Consider the following 23,131-nt stretch of genomic DNA (forward strand, 5'->3'; position numbering starts at 1 on the left):
TAATCTTGATGATTTTATAATTTATCTACTAAAAACTTTTGGCACAATTGAATTATGATGTCTATCTCTTATAGAACTGTACTGCACTGCTATTTTAAACATAGACCAATCTACATGGTATGGTGACATTGGAATTATTTGTTTTCAGGCCATTAAAAGTAAAATCGTATTTGTCAGGCGTTATGCAAAGGTCAATAAACTAAATACATCCAGATATTAGTCTAACAATACGCAACTAAAAAGACAACACTTAATGTTTCTATACCTAATGGAATTTGGTAAAATCTATACCTATTTACACTTAAAGCTTTATTAATCAGACCCACGTATAGATGGCGTTTAGAACAGGATCGATGTGTGAATCAGCCCTTATATTGTGTAGTTTTAACAGAGATATAGGGGTAAAGAGAATGAGCATCAACGTGCGCAGAAATTCTAATCACTGTTACCTCCATGTTCTCGCTTAAGTCTATAGGGGAAGGTCAGAAAGTAATAGTGACTATAATTTCCTTGACGGTCATGTTTAGTTAGTTTTAAAAATAACACGTAACAATAATTAGGCTACTATATATTTCAGGTGCCCGGTGGCGTAGAGGTACGGGCTCTCGTCTACCAATCTCAAAGTGTGGGTTCGATTCCCACACCCGGCATTTCATCAACCGACTATTTTTATTAAAATAAAAATAGTTTGGTACCTAAGTCGACTCAGCCTTAAATGAGTACTTGGAATTCACAATCCTGAGGTAATAATAGGCGGTTGGAGCGTAGTGCTAGCCACATTACCTTCCTTGTATACCGAACGGCTCTAGTATGGCAAGCTGTACTTTGCTACTCCCAAGCAGGGTTCGGAAAACTACATGTTACTTTTAAAAACTACATAAACTACATTACATGTAGTTAATGTAGTTTACGTAGAGGGTGTAGTTTATGTAACCTATGTATGTGACTTTCAAATGTCAAAGGTTTGAGGTGAAGTTATAATAAGTTGAAGCTTTAAAAACATATAATGTATTTAAGAAAACAGGAGAAATATGGCTTTAAATATAATATTTACATCATATTATCTCTATTACACCTCATACAAAGGAAAATTATTCATAATATCAATACATAGTTTATTAACGTAGTTTTCATGTAGTTAATGAACGGGAAAAGACGTAGTTTTTGAAGAAAAACTACACGTAGTTAATCAGGTAAATTACGTCTTAATTAACTACTTCCGAACCCTGCTCCCAAGGCGTTAAACGCTATATACGGAAGCTATTATTATTATTATTATTATGTACCCTGTAGATCTAAGCTAGGCATGGCGGCCATTAAAACATTTATGGATACGTTAAAACTAAATCTGCCTACCTCTATATCTCTGCTTTACAAAACCATTGTAATCCACGCTTACAACACTCACAAAAATGTCATAAATTTCATTCTATTTTCTTTATTGAGAGGGTGAAAATAGTTGTATATTCAGAATAACCTTCGTATAACATGATTACTCCACATCAATCTTACGTTTAAAAATTCTGCTAAATCCTTAACAAAAATAGTACGTGTCAAAAATATGGACGCCCGTTCTTCAAAGAAATAAGTAAACATAGACGCTCTTGAACATACCATCATGGACAGTTCATCTCCGTGGTCTGTATTTTAATGCATGCGACAGAGATAAATATAAATGACCGGTTGACAGACAGAGAGACAAAATAAAAAGCGGCATACAGCGTTGCCGGTTTTTTCGTGTGTAGGACAATGTGAAAAAAAATAAACTATTTTAAAACTTTCATGTATACTACTGAAATGAAGATAATCTATGTATATCTAAGCTAAATATAATATATTACAGCTGTATTAAAATGAGTAACTATTTGTGAAAAATAAAGTTCCAACCCTAGAGGCAATACATTTTTCGTAAAAGCCTATTTGTGCGGTTTGAAATTTTGATGCAAAATCCGGCAATACCGCATTGATGAAATGGATCAACCCAACTTTTCTCTTCAACTCTCTTTTTAATGCATTTGATTTGTCATTAAGCTGTCTACATCGCTTTCTTACGCGTTAAAATCCGGACCACGCAGTTTCAATGGCCAGATCGGTATAAATAAATAATTGGTTTACAGTCAGTTACAACAAATCTATCGTATGAGCTAGAAAGATGACGTTAAGTTATTTTCATAAGTTCATTATATAATTCTACGTATAAAATGACGACGATCTCCATTTGTAAGCCAGTTCTGAAGCCTTTAGTTTATTTTAATCTGTTATTCCTATGAAATCTGACAACATTTTAAGATGAACAGGAATGAAATCAAGGTGACCTTTCTTTGCGATTAAGCTGCTTTAAAGAGGCAAACATTGACATTGTTTCATAACTTTTGGGGCTTTTGATGAAAACATATAGATCTTTCAGTTTGTTTTAGCTGCGTTCAATATCAATTTAAGGACCGTGAATAGAATACCAAAAAAAGTGAACCAATTTACAGCTAGCCAATTAGAACTTTACATTTCTCTGTTTGTGTAGACAAAGTAATAATATAGATATAAAAAAATATATGTATTGTTTCTAAAATTGAAATAAAATTTGACACTTGTCAAACATCAAAGTAAAAAAGTAGCCATGACAATATTGTGACGTGAATTTGTGAAATATTTGGATGAAGTGTCAACTTTTACTGATTTTCTTATAGAATATCTACTAGGTTTACTGATTTCTCCAAGGGCGTCACATAATATCAATGTTTTCATTACGGTGTATTATAAAATAAAAACGAACTAATCTAATTCATATATAGCATCACACTATCATCCATTGTGGCTCTATCACACCATATTTAACATTGTATATAATAAGATTTAATTTAACTTCCCTCATTTCGTCTTCATATGTTTAATGTATTAATTAAAAGGTACAACAAAATCTACCACCGCTTTATATACTCTCTCCACTTGATTTCCTCACTGGAGAACCTATATATCTTCTATTACAAATTAGTATTATACATTTATTTGGAATGCTTCTCTAGTTAATTTCGAGATCCCTCTAGGTTTATGATCCTTTTCGTAGTCGTTATCGGTGAAATCCCGCATTGATACGTCAGAAAATCTGTCAAAAGAAATAAAGAGTTAGAAAATCATCACAGAATTAGTAGGTTTTTACAAAAAAGATCAAAACTAGTGAATAGTTATCATGTTAATTTATAATTAGTCAAACATATCTGAGATTACAGACAACTAGATGTCCATTATAGTACTTTACAGGAGAACTTGCGAGTTTTCCCAGCAATTATACTGACTGACAAAAAAAAGAGAACACCATATATTTTATATTTTTTAGTTTATCAAAATTTGATATTTTTTTCTGAAGTAGCTTTTTATATTATTTTTTAATAGATGGAGAATTAAAAAATGGACATTTTTTGTATTTAGAATATTTCAAAATTTTTAACTGTTTCGCAGATATTCGCGGTTTAATTTTCATATACTAAGGGCTGGCAAAGGTTAGTCTTGGGTCGATATTTTCGTATGTAAGAATGTACCCTTCTTGTGTTTCTAATGTACTGAACAAAGAGAGGACAGTAAACACTTTGCTAAACATATGAAATTATGAAATAAACCGAGAAACTATGCACATTGCTAAGAGACGTGGAAGGGGATATAGCAGATTTTTCGCAGTCGACCGGTCGACCCAATGACTACCTCTGTCAGTACTTAGAGTTCTAGGGAGAGGTATACATCATGCGTTCAGCTTCACGATTTAATTACATCTCGTGATACTTTATCTGTTTATTTATTAACGAGTCGTTGTAATTTTTCCTATAAATTACATTTTTTTAAGCGCTAGTCGAAACACTTGCATTTTTGGTAAAAATAAGTGGAATTGAGTTGGTGTTCAACAGTGGTCGCGCTATTAGAACTCTGAACTCAAAAATCGATATCTCGAAATCTATTAGAAATAATTGATTGTAGTTTTTTCTAAAACTTTCTTAACATTTCTGCTATATTTTCTTCGCAGACAGTATGTGAAAATCTTTATAAATAAAAAAGTTACACGATTGCTGAAAATTGTAATGCACTAAAAGTAAATGGATTGGTTGTTTAAAATTTTTGAATGAAAAAAAAAACAATCTTATCGAATTTTTCTTATTTAAACATATTGTAAAAGATCCGATCTTTTAAATAAAAAAAAAGTTTCAATATCTAAAGCCGTTCTTAAGTTATGGCGTGTTATGTGTTAAAAAGTTGAGATTTTAAATTATCGCGATTACTAACGTTTTCTCGTTATAAAAAAATGGATACCCTAACGATATCCTTATAATTCCATTTCAGATGCTCAGAAACATATCTAATGATTTTATCTAGTTATATTTTCGAAAAAAAGTCTTTTAAAAATAAGCGGTTTGCGATCGTGATTTTACTTTACTTGATACGGAAAGGCGTACCGGCAACGCTGCTACAGTACACCGTCGCATTTCTCTCACTCCGACTTAATAAGATCCCTATGCGATTTACTTCCACACATGTAAATACCGACCCAAAAGTAACAGTTGCAACACGGTATGGCATTTCGCACAGCAAACGTTTATCAAAGCCATCCAATGATTTTTCTCTCGTATTTTATCTTTGAAATAATACCGCGAGTATCTACGCAACCGTTAAAATTTTTAAAATACTCTAAATACACAAAACCGTTAATTTTTTAATTCTCCATTTAATAAAAAATAATATACAGGGTGTTAGCATTTAGAAAAAAACGAAGAAAAATTATTTTATGTTTAAAAAGTTTTGCGTATAATTTTGAACACTCTGTATGATTTAAGATTACGATATTTCTAGCAAAGTAAGTATAGACCATCTAAAGTAAATACCTAATATAGTTTTGATTTCAGGACAGTTTCTGTATTTGTAATAATTTTTTTAAGAAAGGGTGAACATATTTATTTTTTACTAGTTAAAGCCTGGCGCATCCGCCACGACATCAGGGAAAAAATACTTCTATTTTTTTTAATTAAATGAAAAACTAAAAATCCGGCGACAGTTTTTAGCAGAGCCAATTAGCTATCTTTTAGTAAAAAAAGCAACTTTCTAGAGCAAGTCATTACTTCAGTAGAGACGACACACAGATAAACATTAGCATTTTATATATGCAATTTTTTTATTATCTCTAAAACTATCTCGAAATATATTTACTCATATCTTAGGATTATGTAAAGTGATCTGGAAAGTAAGCCAAAAATGCAGTAATATACGGGGTATTCTATTTAAAAAAAATCATCCCGATCCACTCATACTTTTTGGAGCCCTCTTGTAGAAGTTAAAATATTTTCAAGATATAGATACTAGTATATACTTTAGGTTTGCACTTAAACAAATTTTCCATTTTTTTTATTCTAGCAGCTACAGATACCGGACCCTGTATACTAAGGGCTGGCAAAGGTTAGTCTTGGGTCGAGATTTCCGTATGCAAGAAAAGTACAATGCGTTTATAATGTACTGAACAAAGAGAGGACAGTAAACACGTTGCCAAACGTATGAAATAAACCGAGAAACTGCACATCGCTAAGAGACGTGGAAGGGGATATAGCAGATTTGTCGCAGTTGACTGGTCGACCCAATCAATACCTCTGTCAGTACTTAAGTTTTAGGGGAAGGTGTACGTCATGCGTTCAGCTTTACGATTTAATTACGTCTCGTGATACTTGATTTGTTTATTTATTAACGAGTCGTTGTAATTTTCCCTATAGCTTGAATTTTTTTAAGCGCAAGCTAGAAACACTTGCATTTTTGGTAAAAATAAGTGGAATTGAGTGGGTGTTCGATTCGGTTTTCTCGTTATAAAAAAATGACACCCTAACGATATCCTTATAATTCCATTTCAGATGCTCAGAAACATATCTAGTGATTTTATCTAGTTATCTCTTGATAAAAAAAAGTCTTTTAAAAATAAGCGGTTTGCGATCGTGATTTTACTTTACTTGATAGGGAAAGGCGCATCGACAACGCCGCAACAGCACACCGCACAGTGCTTTGAACATATGGCTCTAGAGGACAAAAATCCAAAACTTCTCTTTTATTGTAAGCAATTTATTCAAACTAGGTTTATTTAACAAAAATGATGAGTACTCTCATTGTACTAAATGATGATGTTCTTAGTCCCACGTTTATGAAAAAAAAAATCTTATAAATATTAATAATGTTCGAGCTGTGTTCCATCTAAGCAAATAATAAGTTATAGTATGAAAACGGTGTAAGTATTAAATAAATTCCTGTGATAAAAAAGAATTGAAATAACATTAGAACATGATTCCTACAATATAAGCCTAATATAAGATAAAAATGTTTTTCTTTAATGAAAAAGAAACATTAATGTTATATTCAATTAAAAAAAAACTTAAGATACTATAAATTTACATTAGGACAACAAAATGCATAGATCGTAACTACTCTGATTCAGGAGAATCACTGCTGACAGAATCTTCCAAATTTATAGTATCCAAATCACAGGTAGATAAAGTATCCTCACATATAAGATATTTCTGTACATCATTTTCTAATATGTTACTTTTTCGCGTTGTTACTGTTCATTTTGTCGGTATGAGGGGTTCGGATGTTAATAGTTACCTCTTTAATAGACCATATCCATATATTATTTTTTCCTTTTCTTGGGTATGAGATTTTATAATAAATTGAAAGATGGACACTTTTTTATGCGACGTTTCGCTCCAACATAGTGGACTTTTTCAGGCACAAGTGGTGTCTCGTTTGACTGGAAGGTTCACCAATATCTAATAAGAACATATTTTTTGAAATACAAATAATTTTGAGTTCTTTTCCTTATGATCAAGCCAAGTATTAGCCAGATCGGCATTGCTTATCAATTTTACTCCATCTGAAAAGTATTATAAAATAAAGTTCGTCGCAAGCAGACGCAGGTGAACTATACAAAAATTAAAAGTGTATAAATATGGCAACAAAAATATTCAATAAATACGATATGTTTTGATATGTTTTTTTTAAATGCCTTTTTGAAGTTTGAAAACGTAAAATTTTTATACCCATTTAAGAATCATCTTAAAAAATAAATAAAAACTAAACAATCACGAACTTGTTTAGAAATAAATTTAAAGGACATACCTTGTTTAACAATATCCATAGTGGCTTTCAATTAAGTACGTACCCGTTTAACTCCATAATATACAGAACTACTATGAATGTTATTCTTTTCACTGATGAGATAATGATCGCAAAATTTATTTTTAGTGAAAATATTTGCTAACAAAAACGCTGTTTATGAAAAATAATATACAGGATGGTTGAACATTGCTATAAGTATAAAATTATATATTCAGATATTAGTAAATTTTAACTTATTTTTTGATTTTTGTCCATGGGACGAAGCGCACCGTCCGCGTCGCGCGTCGCGTCGGTCGCTCGCATTTCTCTCACTCCAACTTAATAAGATCCCTATGCGATTTACTTCCACACATGTAAATGCCGACCCAAAAGTAACAGTTGCCAGCACATAGGTGTTTCACTTCTTTTTTGTCACTCACAATATCTCTACTACTAAACGGAAATCCCTATAAAAGACTCAAAAACGGGACACCCGGTACAAACAAGAGCATACCTTGTAGGTGGATGTATTCTATCGCTGAAACTTGCAGCGTGCGATATACTAAACGTGGTCTCTTCGTTGTGGCTGGAATAGCCGCTAGATGAGCGCACGTGCCTAAGGCCCTTACCACTAGCCTTTCCCTTGCCCTTGGCCATGTTGTAGGGTTTGCGACCTACACTGCCCGAAGGAGGCGACTCGGAGGAAGACGAGGATCCTTCAGCGCCACCTGTACGAACAAGTTTACCTAGCGGTTAAAGAAATCGTGATTGATTATGATGTAAGAACAGATTATGTGATAAATGAACCTATTTCTTCTACTATACACTGTGTCAATTTTAAAACTCTCACCCTTAATATCTTTCTTGCAGTTAAAAACATGAAAAATCGGAAAGATATGTCAATTTTATTTGTAAGGGGACACTTTAATTTAATATTTTTAGCATTTTTCTTTCAACGTCCTAGGAGGGGTAGATGTCACCCTTACAATCTTAAATGGTAATGGGGGTCAAATGGCACATCGTTTTAAAAGGCGTTTAATTCTCTTTTCAGTGGTATCGTTGCTTTTTGTCCAGAGGTTTCCGAATATTCGTATTTCAAAGTTGCAGGAACAATTAAACATGCCTGCATTGAGATTTTGGTTTTCAGGCTAGTGTTTACACAAAAATTATTGCAATGGGTCTCCTTGTGGTAGAAATGATTAGAAGATTAGGTGGCAACATAGACGTAACCATTACGTAGCGTATTATGTATTTTTCTAGGGGAGTATATATTCAGATACTTCAAGAACTCTATGACGATGATTTTGATAAAAAATAGGGTTTTGTGAAATTGTGCTAACGCCAACCCAAACATTCTGCCGAATATCTGTTTTTGCGATAAATGTCCATTTTTTCTAAATGGAAATATTAGCAAACAAAATAATAAAATTGTCGATATCGGAATGTCGAAAACCCGGATATTTTCGAGAAGAAAGATACACAATATCCCCAACAACAACAACAAATAACGCTTTATTGTGCAAAAAGCAAAAATAGCTTCATCGACAAAGCATTTACAAAACAAACAAAAGCACAAAAAAAATATACAATACAAATCATACAATTCAAAAAAAAATTAAGTCATTAAAGTTACAAATATAACATACATGAACAATTGCAGAACACAAAAAAGGCGTATCAATAAAAGTTTACAATAGGAAGATTGTAAATAGATATAATTTAAAGAGTTATAATTTAGGAGTTATAAAAATATTAAATACTTGACCTTTGACCAGTACGTGAGATGATCAAAATTTTAAAATTCAAAATTGTTCATGATTAAACATCAACAAAAAAGTCGTTTACCACATATATAGGGCTCTCTCCAGTAACTATGATTTCAGAGCTTTGCGAAATGCGGGAAAGAATGAAAGCGACTTGATATTCAAAGGCAGATGATTGTACATTTTATTGGCATTGTACAGTATTGAACTTTTACTAGTTCTGAGCTCGGGGTTGGCAGATAAAGATCGTGCTCCGTATTCCTAAGAGGATAGTTATGAGATGGCCTTTCAGGAATAGCAGATATGGGCTTGCGGATTAAGCAAACGCCTAACCTAACCAAAAACTTAATGTTTGGGCTGGTATTCATTGAAGGAAACTTGACAGGTGATCTGTATCTTAATATGCTTCAAGAGACTATTGATCCTCTTATCACCCAAGAGCTAGAAACTCAAATTGATGCAGAGGGTAATCCAGTTTTACAATAAGATTTGTAAAACATTCCAGCAGGACGGTGCTCCATCTTTCGGTCCGACAGTGGTTAAACGAGAGATTTCCGGGAACATGGATTGGCAGAAGGGGATAAATTGAAGATCCGCGGTCACCGGATTTAACACTCTTAGACTTCTTTCTTTGGGGGACATCTTACATCCATTATTTACCAAACACAACCTACTAATATTCATCTTGAAAGGTGAATTACAGCAGAATGCCGGTCAATTCCCGGTGAAGTTTTCCGAAATGTTAGGGAGGAGTTTGAAAACAGACTTTATTATTGTTTACAGGAAAATGGACAACATTTTGAACAACTTATAAGATAGGGCGTTAGTGGTGTAACCTAATCTAATCATATGTACTACAAGGAGATCCATTGCAATAATTTTTGCCAATACTAGCCTGAAAACAAAAATCTCAATGCAGGCATGTTTAATTGTTTCTGCAACTTTGAAACGCGATTATTCGGAAACCTCTGGACAAAAAGCAACAAAGTAGGATACCACTGGAAAGAGAAGTAAACCCCTTTAAAACGATGTGCCATTTGACCCCCATTCCCATTTAAGATTGTAAAGGTAAAATCTACCTCTCCTAGGGGAATCAAAGAAAAGGACTACACATATTCATTTAAAATGTCCCCAATAAAAAAATAAAATTGACGTGTCTTTCCGACTTTTCATATTTTTAGCTGCAAGAAAGATATTAAGGGTAGGAAGTTTTAAAATTGGCACAGTGTGTATAAAGTACATAGCAGAATGTGTATTTGTAAAATTATTTCCTATTATTATATTCTGATGATTCTGAAAAACATCTTTTTATATCGGAATAAAATTGACCATGAGCAATTAAATTAATTATTGTCAATAAATAAAATTGATCAGGAATAATAGTTGGAACAGAATATCCGCCCATATAAATTTTCATTACCTCTCATCCGACGACCGAATGACATGAGATCCTGGCTGGCTGCGCGCGCATCCCCCTCAGAATCCGAGCCCAGCGTGTCGTACTCTGAAATGGGAAGGTGTAGCGTCAGAATTTTCTTTACTTCCGAGTCGGTACTTCCCAAATTATCCGATTCTAAGATAGAAAAACTGGTAAAGGCGCGCTTTATACAATTGCGTGTTGATTTTTAAAAAAGAAAGTGATGTTAAAAAAATAGTAGAACTTTACCTTGACTTTCCGAATGGGGATCTCTTAACCTGCCGCCTTTTCTCCGAACTTTTGTGTATTCTGGTTCTTTATTCTATAAAGAAAAAAATATTAATTTTAAGAATTTAGAGTTATAAATAAATAATAAATAAATATATATACATGTATATGTTACAGTGAAAGTTGGAAATCCAGTAAATGTTAACATCACTAGAAAATGCTAAGAATTAATCACTGGACCAGTGATTGTCGTAGTTTAAAGGAATTTGTCGACTTTTACTAGTAATTGTTAGCCGTCGCTAGTGACAGTAAGAAAAGTTGCCAGTAAAAGTCATTCTATTGTACAGGGTGGACCATTTTGGTTGTTTCTATAGGGTATCTAGAAAACCGTAAGAAATATTCAAATTTTGATTTTTTTTTAGAATTTAGAATGAGTGGGAGGGGGGTTAATCACTTCGACCTTACAGATCCATTGTGTCCCCCTTTCTTGAATCATAACTCATCATACAGTCCCAGGGCTTTGACAAAAGCCAGTATCTGGGACGGTTTTATAGAGGGTAGTTCTCCATCTCCAATATCAGTCGTACCAAAATTCATGGCACGAATGGTTGTCGTCTCGGCGCACTCAGTGATGAGGTGTACTGGTGTTTCACCATCTTCCCCACAGAATCTGCATTCGCCGTTTCTTCTTAGTTTCAATCTACTGAGGTGTTCATTGAGGAGACAGTGTCCTGTTAAAAACCCCTGACAATCCGAAGATTGTTCTTACTCAGACCTAGGAAGATCTGTGATTTTTATTGATCATAAGCCCTCAGAAACTTCTTCGAGTGTCCTAGACCATTGCAAGATTTCCATTCCAGGTTGCGGATGGAATCTTCCAAGTTCTTGAGTTCCTCCTTGAGTTGGTTACCACTTGGAAAGCAGAACGGTTCTGGTCCAGTTAGTGGAGTGTTCGCTCCTTTTCTACCTAGATTATTTGCTTTTTCATTGCCTTTTATCCCTTGGTGAGCAGGCACCCAGTGTAGGAGGACTTTGTTTTCTTTGCCTAATTTATTCAGCTTCTCTATGTATTCTTTGACCAATTTCGAATTGATTGAGACTGAGTTGATCGCCTTTAACGCTGCTTGACTATCAGATAAGATGGCTATTTCTTGTTTCCGATAGTTCCTATCTAAGATAAGTTGTACGCATCTCTCGATAGCGTAGATTTCTGCCTGTAGGATACTAGGGTAAGTGCCCATTGGTTCGGAGTAATTAGCTCTCGGCCCAAACACTCCGATCCCTGTTCCCGTATTGGTTTAGGAAGCATCAGTATACCAAGTTATGGTATGGTCTTTTAACTGCTGGGCAAGCGTTTTGCTCTTCCAATCCTTTTTATTGCCCAATACTACATTGAGATGTTTCTCAAAGTTGTAGGTTCTTGGCATATCGTCCACTGGGAGTTGCAGGAGTGGTATTTCCTTTATGAGGGTGTTCCAAGCCCCTGATCTGACAATTCTCCCAGTACTAATTCCGTTAGTGACCATTCTAATCATTGTCGCATTGGCATATATGCAATGACAATGTGCAGTGGTGTTAGATCTAGAATGACCTCCATTGCTGCTGTTGGACAGGTTCTCATGGCTCCTGTGATGCAAACGCATGCTAGTCTCTGGACTTTGCATATGTTTAGCCTTGCCGTCCGTTGCTCTAGTTTTGTGTACCAGGCAACTGCTCCATAAGTAATCATGGGTCTTACTATCATGGTATACATTCAGCGCAAAATGTTAGGGGAGCAGCCCCATCTATTTCCGGCCAGTCTTCTGCATATCATGAGAGCCTTTATGTCTTTGCTGGTAGTGTTCTTAATATGCCTGTTCCACAGGAGTTTACTGTCCAGGGTTATTCCCAGGTATTTAAATTCCTGTGTTGGCAGTATTTCCTTTCCATCTAGTTGGATTCTTTTCAAGTTTTTCAGACTTCGCCTTCTGGTGAATGGCACTATCGTGGTTTTGTCAGCCCGACAGTCCTACAGCCCGGCTGACTATCGCGGATACTCAGCCCGACAGTCCTACACCATCTCTCAGTGATACGGAGTCCTCTTTGGATAATATCACACAAGGTGCCTTCATGTTTCCCCCGAGCGATCATGACTATGTCATCTGCATACCCAATGCAGTGTATTCCCGCTAGAGTTAATTCATCTAGTAGTTCATCCACCACCAAGCTCCACAGCAAAGGGGATGTTACTCCACCTTGTGGAGTTCCTTGCGTTGTTTTAACAGCTACAGTTTTGATGCCCAATTTTTGATACTGCGGTCTCTCTTTTTTTGAAAAAATTACAATGGCGCAAACGGATCGTGGCTAACTTGATCGGTTTCGAAGCTACAGGGGGATTCTCAAGTATTGTACTTTTTAAAGATGTTCGATAGTTTGTTTATTTCAGCAACCACGGAAAAATTAATTATTCATTCTAAAGGCACTTTTCTGTGTAGAATGCAGTGGCGTAGTCAGACTTTTATCGAAAAAAATATTTTTTGAGATATTAACTATACTTATGTTTTTTTTAAATAGAACCCCCTGTATATTTTTAAATTTTATATTTCGGCTTGGCATGGGCTTCTCGAAAATATATAACACTCTATATTAATTTTCACTATTAACCTCAACATTTCAAATTTTTCTTAAAATATCCACTTAGTAGATAGTAGGCCGCGCCGAGTAACAAAGTAAACGATTGTCATGATGATCGGGACATACCTTTGATGGATACGTGACATTTCATTTCAACAGATTAAAGTGTGTGTATTTTAAATAATAAAAAAATTAGTAAATTTGAAAATTTTGAGAAATATAATGTTAGGATGTTATATTGAATCTAACAAACATAAGCAAATGGCAGCTGATGTATATTTTGAGCGGTATCCAGAGCGCGAGCAACCAAACCCAGCCATTTTTAAAAGGTTAAAAGATGGTTTAATCAATTTTGGATCTTTTCAAAAACCGCGTCCGAAAAATTATCAGAAAGAAGATGAAGAAAATCAATATGTTAATGTCCTCGGAGCCGAATACATGAATTAGCAATTAAATAAAATTGAACAATACGAAGCAAATAAAAAATAAGTGTGACAGAAACAAAAGAACAGAAGAAAGAAAATAAAAACACAAAGACTATATTAAATGTTCAGACTGCGGCGTTGTCCCTTATTATCTAGACAGACTTGGTACCGTCTCCGGATCTAGTGTTACGGCTCCGAGGACATTAATGTATTGATTTTATTCATCTTCTTTCTGATAATTTTTCAGACGGGGTTTTTGAAAAGATCCAAAATTGATTAAACTATCTTCTAACCTTTTAAACATGGCTGGGTTTGGTTGCTCGCGCTCTGGATACCGCTCAAAATATAAATCAGCTGCCATTTGCTTATGTTTGTTAGACTCAATATAACATCCTAACATTATATTTCTTAAAATTTTCAAATTTACTCATTTTTTTATTATTTAAAATACACACACTTCAATCTGTTGAGATGAAATGTCACGCATCCATCAAAGGTATGTCCCGATCACCATGATAACCGATTACTTTGTTACTCGGCGCGGCCTACTATGAGGTTAATAGTGAAAATAAATATAGAGTGTTATATATTTTCGAGAAGCCCATGCCAAGCTGAATTAGAAAATTAAAAAATATACAGGGGGTTCTATTTAAAAAAAAAACAGAAGTATATTAATATCTCAAAAAATATTTTTTTCGAAAAAAGTCTGACTACGCCACTGCATTCTATACAGAAAAGTGCCTTTAGAATGTATAATTCATTTTTCCGTGGTTGCTGAAATAAACAAACTATCGAACATCTTCAAAAAGTACAAAATTTGAGAATCCCCCTGTAGCTTCGAAACCGACCAAGATAGCCACGATCCGTTTGCGCCATTGTAATTTTTTGGTTTTAATACAAGTTTGATTGTTTTGACTGTATTGATTTTTAATGTCCGATTGTAATTTCAGGATAATAAATTACCAGCAGCTGCTAGAAGATAGTCAAAGAGCACATCAAATTCTATTGCTAGCATTCACTAGTAAGTTCCAATGAACGCTATCATTTACTAGTAAAAGTTTGTTTCAAAATTTGTTATTGAACTTTTACTGGCGTAGTGTTAGCAAATCAGTGAATGTCAGCTTTACTAGTAATTGTGAAAATTTACTGATTGCTGGCCTTTACTGTAACATGTACATCTCTGCAGGTTTCAAGTTCATTGCAAAAGTGTGTAAACACAACAGGTGAATCCTATATCTCAAGATTGTGCATTTTCTTAATTTATTAGATACTGAAGTATAATGAAGAATAACCAACTAATTTTATAAGTTTCCATTATAAAAATTTAATTATTAAGTAAAATAAAGTTAATAATCATAATAATAATATAATTTACTCTAATAGCAAATATAGTGAACATTAGATATACTCATAATGACTAAAATGTATGGGCTGGAATGTAGAATTTACTGATGAAATGGTTTGTGGTGAAAATATATTTAAATGCCAACAAAAAGAAAATATGACATAAATCCCGAAAAAATAATTATGAAACAGATGATTTAACTGTTTTTTTTGCCTAGATAAAGACATTAGAAATTTATTTCTACAAATGAGAGATGCAAAAACGGAAAACCTTAAAATGCGGATTAATCTTAATATAATAATTATTAATATAACATTTATTAGCGAAAACATGTAAAACTGTATTTTAGATGGTTGCATGCTCCGATCTTTTTTATCAAATAGTAAATAATTCCAATTGAAATAAAAAATGGTCTAATAGGTATATTTTGTATGAAATTAATGCAAAATTATGCATCGCGCAACCCTATTAAATATATAATTATATCGGAAATAAGTTCAATTTTTAATGCGCTTGCGTAAAGATCATCAGACAGGACAAATCTATTGAACACGTCATAAATGCAATAAAGATGGTATTATAAATATGGCATTTCGTGATGTTAGAATTTTCTAATGTAAATTTTATGGAATTGATATATCCATGTAGGTTAGGTTGCTGGGGTACGGGATCCTGTTTGATCCCTCACTCGGAGGCCCATTTCGATATCCCTGTATACCAAACCTTCCCCTCATTATTTCTTTGCGTTAAGCACTTTCAGCTCTTCGCAAAGTTCCTGACGTCGCTAATGTTGGCTTCTGCTGCTTCCTCTAGTCCCTCCCAAAAAACGTGCCATAAAATTTTAAAACGTCGGTATTTCAGTGCCGGACAGCGGCACAGCACGAGGTTTACCCCCATGGGGCAGTTTTCAGTGATGACACATACAATTATTTGTACTAGGTTCTTTTTGTAGTCTAGTAGTTGTTTTGTGTCTTGAGAGCTTGAGTCTTCGAGCTGTAGCGCAGTCCCCACGGTGTTAACACGTCTCTTGCTGCTTAGCCTTGACGGTAGTTCCTATAGTTTCCTTCAGTGTCGTCACAAGTGGTGGGTCATGTGGCCTGGCAATGTAGTGAGCATTCCACGGGATATATCCACGTAAGTACATTTGATCTAGGATTCTAATATAGGACACCGAGCATATGATGGATATAAACTACAATTTTATTAAGTTTCTCTTGGTGAAGATTGATTACTCAGTAGGAGCGTTGATATTATCGCATGTTCAACCACCTAAAACGACGTAAAGTTTTACCAAATCAAACATGTCCAACTCACCGAGGAACTATTTATTATTTTATTAACTATTTCCTCCAAACGATTTAAATACACAACTTAAAAACTCATGATCGTGTACGAGTGCGAAACAGAACCAAAACGACGATGAAACTTACATGGCCCAACTTAAACTTATCGCTAGGTGGCGGTTTAACGTCATGATAAACAAAAGAACCGCGTACCGAGTGGTACGGCCCGCTGTACACGTTGCCGCTGTACGAGCTCTCGCTGTACGTCGGCTTGGACAGCTGGAACGTGGCGTAGGGACAGATGTCCTCGATATAGTCGGACGATTCCGGTTTGTACGTGTCGTCGATGTCCAGAGGCTGGGGTCCACGGCCGGCGCGTACCGCCAGGTACTGCTGGTCGCGGTTCTGCTTGTTCTGGATCTGGGCGATGGAGGGTGATTCGTGCAGGGATTGGTCGTGGGAGTTGCGCTCTTGGACTATTCCTGGAACAGAACATGATTGTTACAATTAATATCTGTACCCTATCTGAATAAAAAGACTTAAGGAAGGATTATTCGAATACTATTCTAATATAGTAATGAGCGATATAATATAAAACCTCATTGTAGTATTGAACAACAAAAAGAATTGGAGGAGAGAAACGTTTGCTCAGCAGTTAAAACACAATACCATAACGTAGTATACCGATGCTTCCAAAATAAAGTATTTGGGTCAAAAACCAAAAACTGTGAACCAATGGGCACCTACCCCAGTATCCTTCAGGCGATAAATCTACGCTATCTAAAGATGCGTACAACTTATCTTAGATAGGAACTATCGGAAACAAGAAATATCCATCTTATCTGGTAGTCAAGGAGCCTTAAGAGTAATCAACTCAGTATCCATCAACTCGAAGTTGGTCAAAAAATGCAAAGAGAATCTGTATATATTAGGCAAAAAAGTCCTCCAAGAAGCAGACACCCCCACTGCCTGGACCAGAACCGTTTTGCTTCCCAAATGGAAACCAACTTAAAGGAATACCTGGAAAACTCCATCTGTAAATTGGAATGGGAAACCTCCAACGGTTGTAAGTCCTGAGAAATTTCTTCGGGTGTCTCTCTCTCTCGAGAGATTCTCAAAGATTATCTTTGATTTAAGGAAGAACAATCTTCAGATTATAACGGGGTTTTTACAACCTCTCAACGAACAGCTCAGTAGATTGAACCTAAGAAACAACACCAATGCAGATTATGTGGGGAAAATGGGGAAACTAACAACTGTAAAGTCGTCCCATATACTGGCTTTTGTCAAAATCATGATGATGAGTTATAAGTCAAGAAAGGAATAAAAAATAGATCTATAAAACTTCCCCCTCCCATATAATCTACAATAAATGTTTACTTACTTCTTCGCCAAAATAGAGCTACTATGAGGAGTACTAATACGAGTATCGAGATCAACATGGGCAGCAATACTTTCATGTTGAAGTAGAATGACTGGTCCCCAGAATGTGAAACCGGTGGAGATAGTTCAGGCACTACTAAAATTCAGAATAGTATCAATTCATTTGCATTACTATTATATTCTCCAGAATATTAATATAAACATAAAGGCCTTTTTACTACATTTATTTACTTACTTCCTGCAAAGGTTAATGTAGTAAAATTATAAACCATTTCTGTATCTCCGGCGTTATTGTGAGCTGAAACTCTGAGTCGGTATTCAGTGGCGGGCACTAGATCTGTGATGCTGTAGATGCGTTCTGTTGGCTTGATATGGTTGGAGGCTGTTATCCACGCATTATGATGTGCAGCTCTACAATAATAAATAGGTATGTGTTTAATTTAGAATTTTTGTACTTATACCATGTACTTGTGCCTTAAAATGTCCATTATAATAATCCATAATGTCATGTAAAGGCTAATTTACAGCATCCAGTAGCTGGCGCCAGAATCACTGATCACCTGCACCGTTCGTGGTAGTGATTGGTACGGAAAAATGTTTACACATTTTTAGTTACTCGATACGGGTAAATTAACCTTTACTGCAAATTCTTGATTCATTTAAATCGCAAGTTTTATCTTTTATTTTTAACTAATAATTTTATTAGATTCTATTTTTTAATATACTCTGTCCAACAAGAAGATATTATATGATAGCGATAATTGTGTCATTTTAATGCACAGTTAAATTGTATTTTCTGTCGTTTTTTTTTGGGCGTCCTCTGGCGAAATTCTCCCTGAGCTGTTGGATAGAATTTACAATAAAAAAGTAAAATACCATTAATCCTAAGACCTTAAAGTACCTGTACAAAATTGAGAAATAAAGTATGCCACAACCACCATCTCCCCATGAGTCTAACCAAACCGTTGCTACTGTTGCGTTTGTAGTTAACATCTGCGATTGCTTGGGCTGAACAGGCACTAAAATAAATACACAGCTAAATTATTGGTCCAATTTTGAATATGAATATTTTCTTTGATAATCTTGAGTATAAAATTAGTAATTTTAGTAAAGATACAATTTCTCCAGATTCCAATGCTGAACTGTCTTAGGCTATTATAATAACAATAGTATAACAATCATTATTAATAAATATTAAGATTTACTAATAATTGAAAGACAGCTATTAATTAAAAAATGCTTGCCTACTACTGATAGAGACAATTAGTACATGTTCAATTTAAATATTAAATTAGCTTGAAACTTACCTGTACCCTTTGTATGAGTAGTTACAATATCACTAGGCAAACCTGTGCCTATCCTATTAAAAGCTGTGATATATAGTAGATACCTAAGACAAAAAATCATCAAAATTATACAATCAAATTAATGTTATAACATTTAGAGGTATACCTGCTACCACACCAAAGATTTCTCAACATATGCTCGTCCGTTCTGGCGGGTATTTGAAGCTCTTCCCAGTCTCCGTGATCTCTTTTATAGTTAATAACATAACCTAGAATAGGCGAACCTCCATTTCCCTTGTCAGACCATCTAAATTCATTACAAAGAAACGATTTAAAATTTATTCAATAATATAACATGTGATTTTATGTTTTATAACTTTTTTATTCGTTTTTCATGATTTTCTTTTCGATTTATTTTATTTTATATTATTTTTTTTTGTTATTTTTATTTATTTTTATTTCTTACTAACTGATCCGGCTAACTTTGTATCACCTAACAGTGGATTGAAGTGAAGTGAGAGTTTTCTTGTCAATCTTGTGACACTAGTGACTGATTGACCGAATGATCCGTAATGATTGAGATCAATCGATTTGACAGTTATTGTCACTTGTTCTCTATATTTTTGTTTACATTTATATTCAAAGGTTTTCTACATACATATTTCAATATCTTTCTAAATTTTAATATTCTACTTTCCCACTTTTTTTCGTTGAATTTCTATTCTATGTCTAGTATGTCGCTGATTTGCAGTGGACATCAATTATTACAAATAAAAAATTACAATTTTTGAATATAATGTGCCTACCTCAACTGCAAACTATCAGTAAAAGCGTCCACCACATTGAGTATTGGTGGATCTGGTGGTACTATCACCCTCAAGGTATAAGTTATCTCGTCCCTTCCATACTGATTCTCTACAGTACACGTATAATTTGCCTGATCCACGCTCTGAATATCTTTGATTAACTGAAAATTATATTAATAAATCCCAAACTTATACAGGGCATCCCAATATTTCACGGATATAGGACTTGGCATTTTCTTACCAGTGTCCCGTTGGATAAAATGAATCTTCGACCTCCAACTTCTAAAGATTTTTCGTTCATTTTCCAACTGATCGAAGGCAATGGTATGCCGACTTTCTTGCAGTGCAGGAAAATATCCTGTTTCCAGGCACTGACCATTTCTCGGCCGAAAGAAGCGACTTTTGCAGGAACATTTTTGGACGGGGTGACGGTTATAATTTTAGTGCTTTCACCCTCTCCAATCTGTAAAAACATTTAAAAAGTTTTAAAAATAAATTTATTAACTTTAAATAAAAAAAATACACCTGAATTAAAAACAAAGAGTTCTGCCAGACTACACTAAGTGGGGAAGACTGGATAAAACTACACTGGATAAAGCTATAAGTCACTCACCCTCGTTGATGCGGTAACCCAGAATTGCAACGTTGCCGTATCGTGTGCTCTAACCACTTCGTGCATTTCCGTCCCAGGTCCCAGTACTCTCTTGTGAGTACCTTCTTCCTGTCCGTCCTCCACTACGCTCATATAAAATGTATAACCGGTTAGAGGTCCGTTACTAAATTTAGGCGGTAACCATGACACCAAAATTTTGTTGGGAGCACTGAGAACGGCTTTGATATCCGATGGTGCGGATGGAACTAAAAATAAACAAGCAATGTCAATCAAAGCAATATCTTTACTTTTGTGTTGGGATTATTAGTGTGGTCATAGTTTATTTAGTATCAAAGAAGCGCTTCCTATATACAGACGATGACAGAAGAAAAGCAGATGACGTTCCATACCAATCTATTTATTTTACTCAAAAAAGTTTCTATTATTTTTTAAGTTAACTATAGATCGTTTTAAATATAAATCCGTCATGTATCGTCTCTTGTTGTTTTAAACCAGTTTTATTGGTTTATTTCAAAAATGACAGATCATATTTCAATTTTATTAGTTTGAGGGAACGATGAACGAAAAACGGACGCCGACGCGTATGAACTCGCCTTTAGATTTTTGAGGCTTGTCAAAGTCTTGCCAAATTATAGGTTGTAATGTTGTGTCAACTTATGTCAAATATCTGCGTTTTGGAAGAAGATGCATTTTGATTAGTGCTATTACGTACGTTTTGTGTCTTTTGAAGTCAAGTGGAGGAAAAATCGAAGGAAAATTAACTGTAGACCCAGAGCACAGTTTATAGTTAATAATCGCTGCCCAGGCAGAAAATCTTATACACCAATAAAGTTACCATCAATGAAGTTTGTATACCATCTCGTCGTAGATAAGTGCATCTCGTATATGCTACACAAGGATCGTACTAAACATACTACTGGAGTAGCTGTAAAATATCGACATCACATGATCATCGCTAATGGATTTTAGTACTGCAGAAAAATAATGTCAAAAGGTACTGGTTTAAAAAATTACGATTAAAGTTAATTAATCAACCTTTAAGGTATAAAATTTGGTAACTGTTATAATTAATAAAATAGTCTGTTTTATTTCTTCTTCTTCCTGTGCCTTGTGCTTAGCCGCACGTTGGCGATTGTCTGTACTCTTCATACAATGTGTAGACTGCCGTTTTCGACTCTTCGAAATATGGTGGCTGCGTCGCTGATGTTACACCAATCCCGTATGTTTCTTAGCCAGGAATGTTGTTTTCTTCCTGGGCCTCGCCGTCCCTCTATTTTTCCTTGTAGAATCAGCTTAGGAATGTAATATTTGTCTCCTCTAAGGATATGGCCGAGGTATGAGACTTTCCTTTCTTTAACTATGTTAAGCATTTCTCGTCATAGCCGGCAGTTCTTAAAACTTCTTCGTTGGTGGCATGTGCGGTCCGTGGCACACGTAAGAGTCTCCGAAGAGCCCACATTTCGAAAGCCTCGATGCGGTTCAGGGTTCTAGCTTTGAGAGACCAGGTTTCTGCGCCGTATAGTAAGATAGGTCATATGTAGCATTTTACTACCCGTAGTCTAAGTGTTAGCGGGAGACTGCGTGCTAATAGGAAGTTTTTAAGTTTAAAAAATGTTGACATTGCATAATTCCTTCTAAGTTTAACTTCCTCATCGCAGTCCCATCGTTCATTCATCATGGCACCCAGATATTTAAATCGTGGAACTGCTCTATAATATTTCCATCCACGGTCAATGCGGTGTTGATTGTAGACTGGCGTCCTATTACCATAAGTTTGGTCTTGGCAGCGTTGATTTTAAGACCGAAACGATTTCCCATGTCCCCTATCTTATTTATTATTTTCTGGAGATCCTCTAAAGTTGGTGCTAGTATTGCCGTATCATCTGCATATCTTTCTATTGTTAATTGGAACTCCGTTAATCTTAATTCCTCCACTTTCTCCTTCCAGGGGCATTTGAAATATCTTTTCAACGTATATATTAAAAAGTATTGGTGACAGTATACAGCCCTGGCGGACTTGACACACATTGAAGGTGTCTGTGGATACATTTTTGTTAACTCTTATCTCCGCGGTTTGGTTCCAATATAGTTCCTGTATGATTCTAATGTCTTTGGCGTCTATTCCTATCTCGAGCAGTCTGTTTAGGGGAATATCGTGTTTAACGTTGTCGAAAGCCTTCTGATAATCTATAAAGCATACAAAAACATCTTGGCGTTGATCATAACATTTCTGGATTAGTAGCTTGATTGAAAACAAAACCTCTCTGGTACACAGCCCCTTGATGAAGCCGAACTGTGTCTCTCCGCTTTTTTCTTCACATTTCGAGTATATACGAGCATGCATGACTCGAAGAAAAAGTTTCAGAGCATGACTCATTAGGCTTATAAGTCTGTAGTCACTACAGCCTTTTTGGGAATTGTTATAAAATTTGATTTTAGCCAGTCGTTTGGAATTTTACCCGTATCGTATATTCGATTGAATAGATATGTGAGATGCTTTGAGTCAAATATTTTAAGAACTTCTGCATGCACGTTGTCATGACTGGGGCTTTTTCGATTTTTCAATAAATGCTGGAAGTTTCTTGAAGCTTGAAAGTAAGAAATAGTTCTTTTTTATATTTTTTTGGGATGTGGTGTTTTGTTCTTGTTTGTTTTGTATTAACATTATACCGTTTTTTTAAACAAAATAACCCGATTACATTTTTTCAGTTTTATACAGTTTTTTTTTCACAATATTTTGAAGTAATCACTTATCAGTCAAATTTTAAATATATTAATTTCCTGCTATGCGTTCCAGTTGTACCAACTTATTTCTTTGTAAAATAAAATAAACTACTTTGAAATTAAAATGACAGACACATC

General features: G+C 34.8%; 1 protein-coding gene across 6 annotated transcripts in view; it reads right to left on the minus strand.

The window, feature by feature from the left end:
- Positions 1 to 1,930: 1,930 nt before the first annotated feature.
- LOC115877665 (Down syndrome cell adhesion molecule-like protein Dscam2) overlaps positions 1,931 to 23,131 on the minus strand; it is an 84,338-nt gene continuing 63,137 nt past the window's right edge. For 3 of the 6 annotated variants that reach the window (XM_030893929.1, XM_030893928.1, XM_030893926.1), the window contains exons 22-34: positions 20,270 to 20,514; positions 19,898 to 20,119; positions 19,657 to 19,817; positions 19,017 to 19,157; positions 18,872 to 18,954; positions 18,466 to 18,583; positions 17,800 to 17,975; positions 17,566 to 17,700; positions 16,329 to 16,663; positions 10,537 to 10,609; positions 10,291 to 10,443; positions 7,622 to 7,853; positions 1,931 to 3,100 (exon numbers count right to left, since the gene is read on the minus strand). In XM_030893929.1, coding sequence (XP_030749789.1) covers positions 2,992 to 3,100; positions 7,622 to 7,853; positions 10,291 to 10,443; positions 10,537 to 10,609; positions 16,329 to 16,663; positions 17,566 to 17,700; positions 17,800 to 17,975; positions 18,466 to 18,583; positions 18,872 to 18,954; positions 19,017 to 19,157; positions 19,657 to 19,817; positions 19,898 to 20,119; positions 20,270 to 20,514 — 2,183 coding nt within the window. In that variant the 3' untranslated portion in view covers positions 1,931 to 2,991. The remainder of the gene's footprint in view (positions 3,101 to 7,621; positions 7,854 to 10,290; positions 10,444 to 10,536; positions 10,610 to 16,328; positions 16,664 to 17,565; positions 17,701 to 17,799; positions 17,976 to 18,465; positions 18,584 to 18,871; positions 18,955 to 19,016; positions 19,158 to 19,656; positions 19,818 to 19,897; positions 20,120 to 20,269; positions 20,515 to 23,131) is intronic. The other 3 variants (XM_030893932.1, XM_030893931.1, XM_030893930.1) reach the window with 3 other exon arrangements.

The sequence above is a fragment of the Sitophilus oryzae genome, unplaced genomic scaffold, assembly GCF_002938485.1.
Source record: "Sitophilus oryzae breed Bouriz unplaced genomic scaffold, Soryzae_2.0 scaffold_1496_pilon_pilon, whole genome shotgun sequence".
In the NCBI taxonomy this organism is placed as follows: domain Eukaryota; kingdom Metazoa; phylum Arthropoda; class Insecta; order Coleoptera; family Curculionidae; genus Sitophilus; species Sitophilus oryzae.